General features: G+C 35.9%; 1 protein-coding gene across 1 annotated transcript in view; it reads left to right on the forward strand.

Annotated features, from left to right (window-relative positions):
* The window catches only part of LOC107748717 (C-Jun-amino-terminal kinase-interacting protein 4), a 16370-nt gene that overhangs the window by 10984 nt on the left and 4117 nt on the right, over window positions 1-1269 (forward strand). The window contains exons 19-20 of the mRNA XM_016563669.1: window positions 56-103; window positions 489-630. Coding sequence (XP_016419155.1) covers window positions 56-103; window positions 489-630 — 190 coding nt within the window. The remainder of the gene's footprint in view (window positions 1-55; window positions 104-488; window positions 631-1269) is intronic.

Below are 1269 nucleotides of genomic sequence, written 5' to 3' on the forward strand. Positions count from 1 at the left end.
ATATATATAGATTTATTTAAAGGATGCTGATTAATAAATGTTTAATCTTTTACAGCTCACATGTGCTGTCGCAGTTCCTCCAGAGATATCAGGAGAGCAGACGGTACGTTCAACAAACCTTCACAGTATTTTACAGCTAGTTAACATGTACAGGGTTCCCACACCTTCTGACCAATGCATTACTGGTCTTTAAAAATAATTTCATACACATTACACTCATAATAAGCCATTTCTAGCCAATTAAATATTTTAGAGCCAAGCTTAACTAGAATAAAATTGTACTCACTATAGAAATTTCCAGGACTGGAAATCCCAGTTTTAAATTTCCCTCATATTTTCAGGTTTTCCATCAATGTGGGAACCTTGTATTACAGAACAGGTTGTTTTCTTGTCCAAAAATGCATTTAACCACCACCTTCATCTAATTACCATGTTGCATCATGTCATTCATGGGTGTAAACATTTCACACGCCGCCTCCCATCCTCAGTGTTGTGTGTGGGCCGTCACTGGACCTGCTTCCAGCAGTGATGTCACAGTGATTGACCCCGCTCGCTCCAATACCATTCTGGATCAGTTCAGCCTCCCACCCACGTCCCCTGCGTTATGCATCTGTGCTGTGCCCCCTACTGGTCAGTCTGAGCTCTGCAGCTTTGTAGAATTTACCCAGGTGTTCACAGCTGGATCAGTGGTGATTGTGTAAGACTTCTGATGTCAGGGGGGATATCTGAGTAATAGTACTTAAGTATTATCTTGAGGAATTTGTGCTTTTCTTGAATATTACTCAAGAATACCTTAAAATGTACGCTGTTTCCAAGGTGGAAAAATACGACTTTTTCTTCTTGCATTTTCAAAGTACACTACTTTACAGTAAAACGCATACACTGCAGTAAAACAGTAATATTTTGGCATATTATTACAGTTTTAATAACAGTTTTCTATTTTAATGTATTTTGAAATGTTTTATTCCTGTGATGGCAAAGCTGTATATTCAGCAGTCATTAATCCAGTCTTCAGTGTCATGATAGAATGATCCTGATTCTGTTATGTTGATTTGTTGTTGAAGAAACATTTTTTACAATTATCAATATTGAAAACTATTTTTGCTGCTTAATATTTTGGAAACTGCTATACTATTTTTTCCCCCTCAGTATTCTTTAATGAATAGAAAGTTCAGAAAAACAGCATTTATTTGAAATAACAATTTTGTGTAACTGTGTAAAAGACTTTACTGTCACTCAATTTAATGCATCCTTTTTGAATAAAATATA

This window comes from Sinocyclocheilus rhinocerous, unplaced genomic scaffold (assembly GCF_001515625.1).
Source record: "Sinocyclocheilus rhinocerous isolate Xijiao unplaced genomic scaffold, SAMN03320098_v1.1 scaffold491, whole genome shotgun sequence".
Classification (NCBI taxonomy): Eukaryota; Metazoa; Chordata; class Actinopteri; order Cypriniformes; family Cyprinidae; genus Sinocyclocheilus; species Sinocyclocheilus rhinocerous.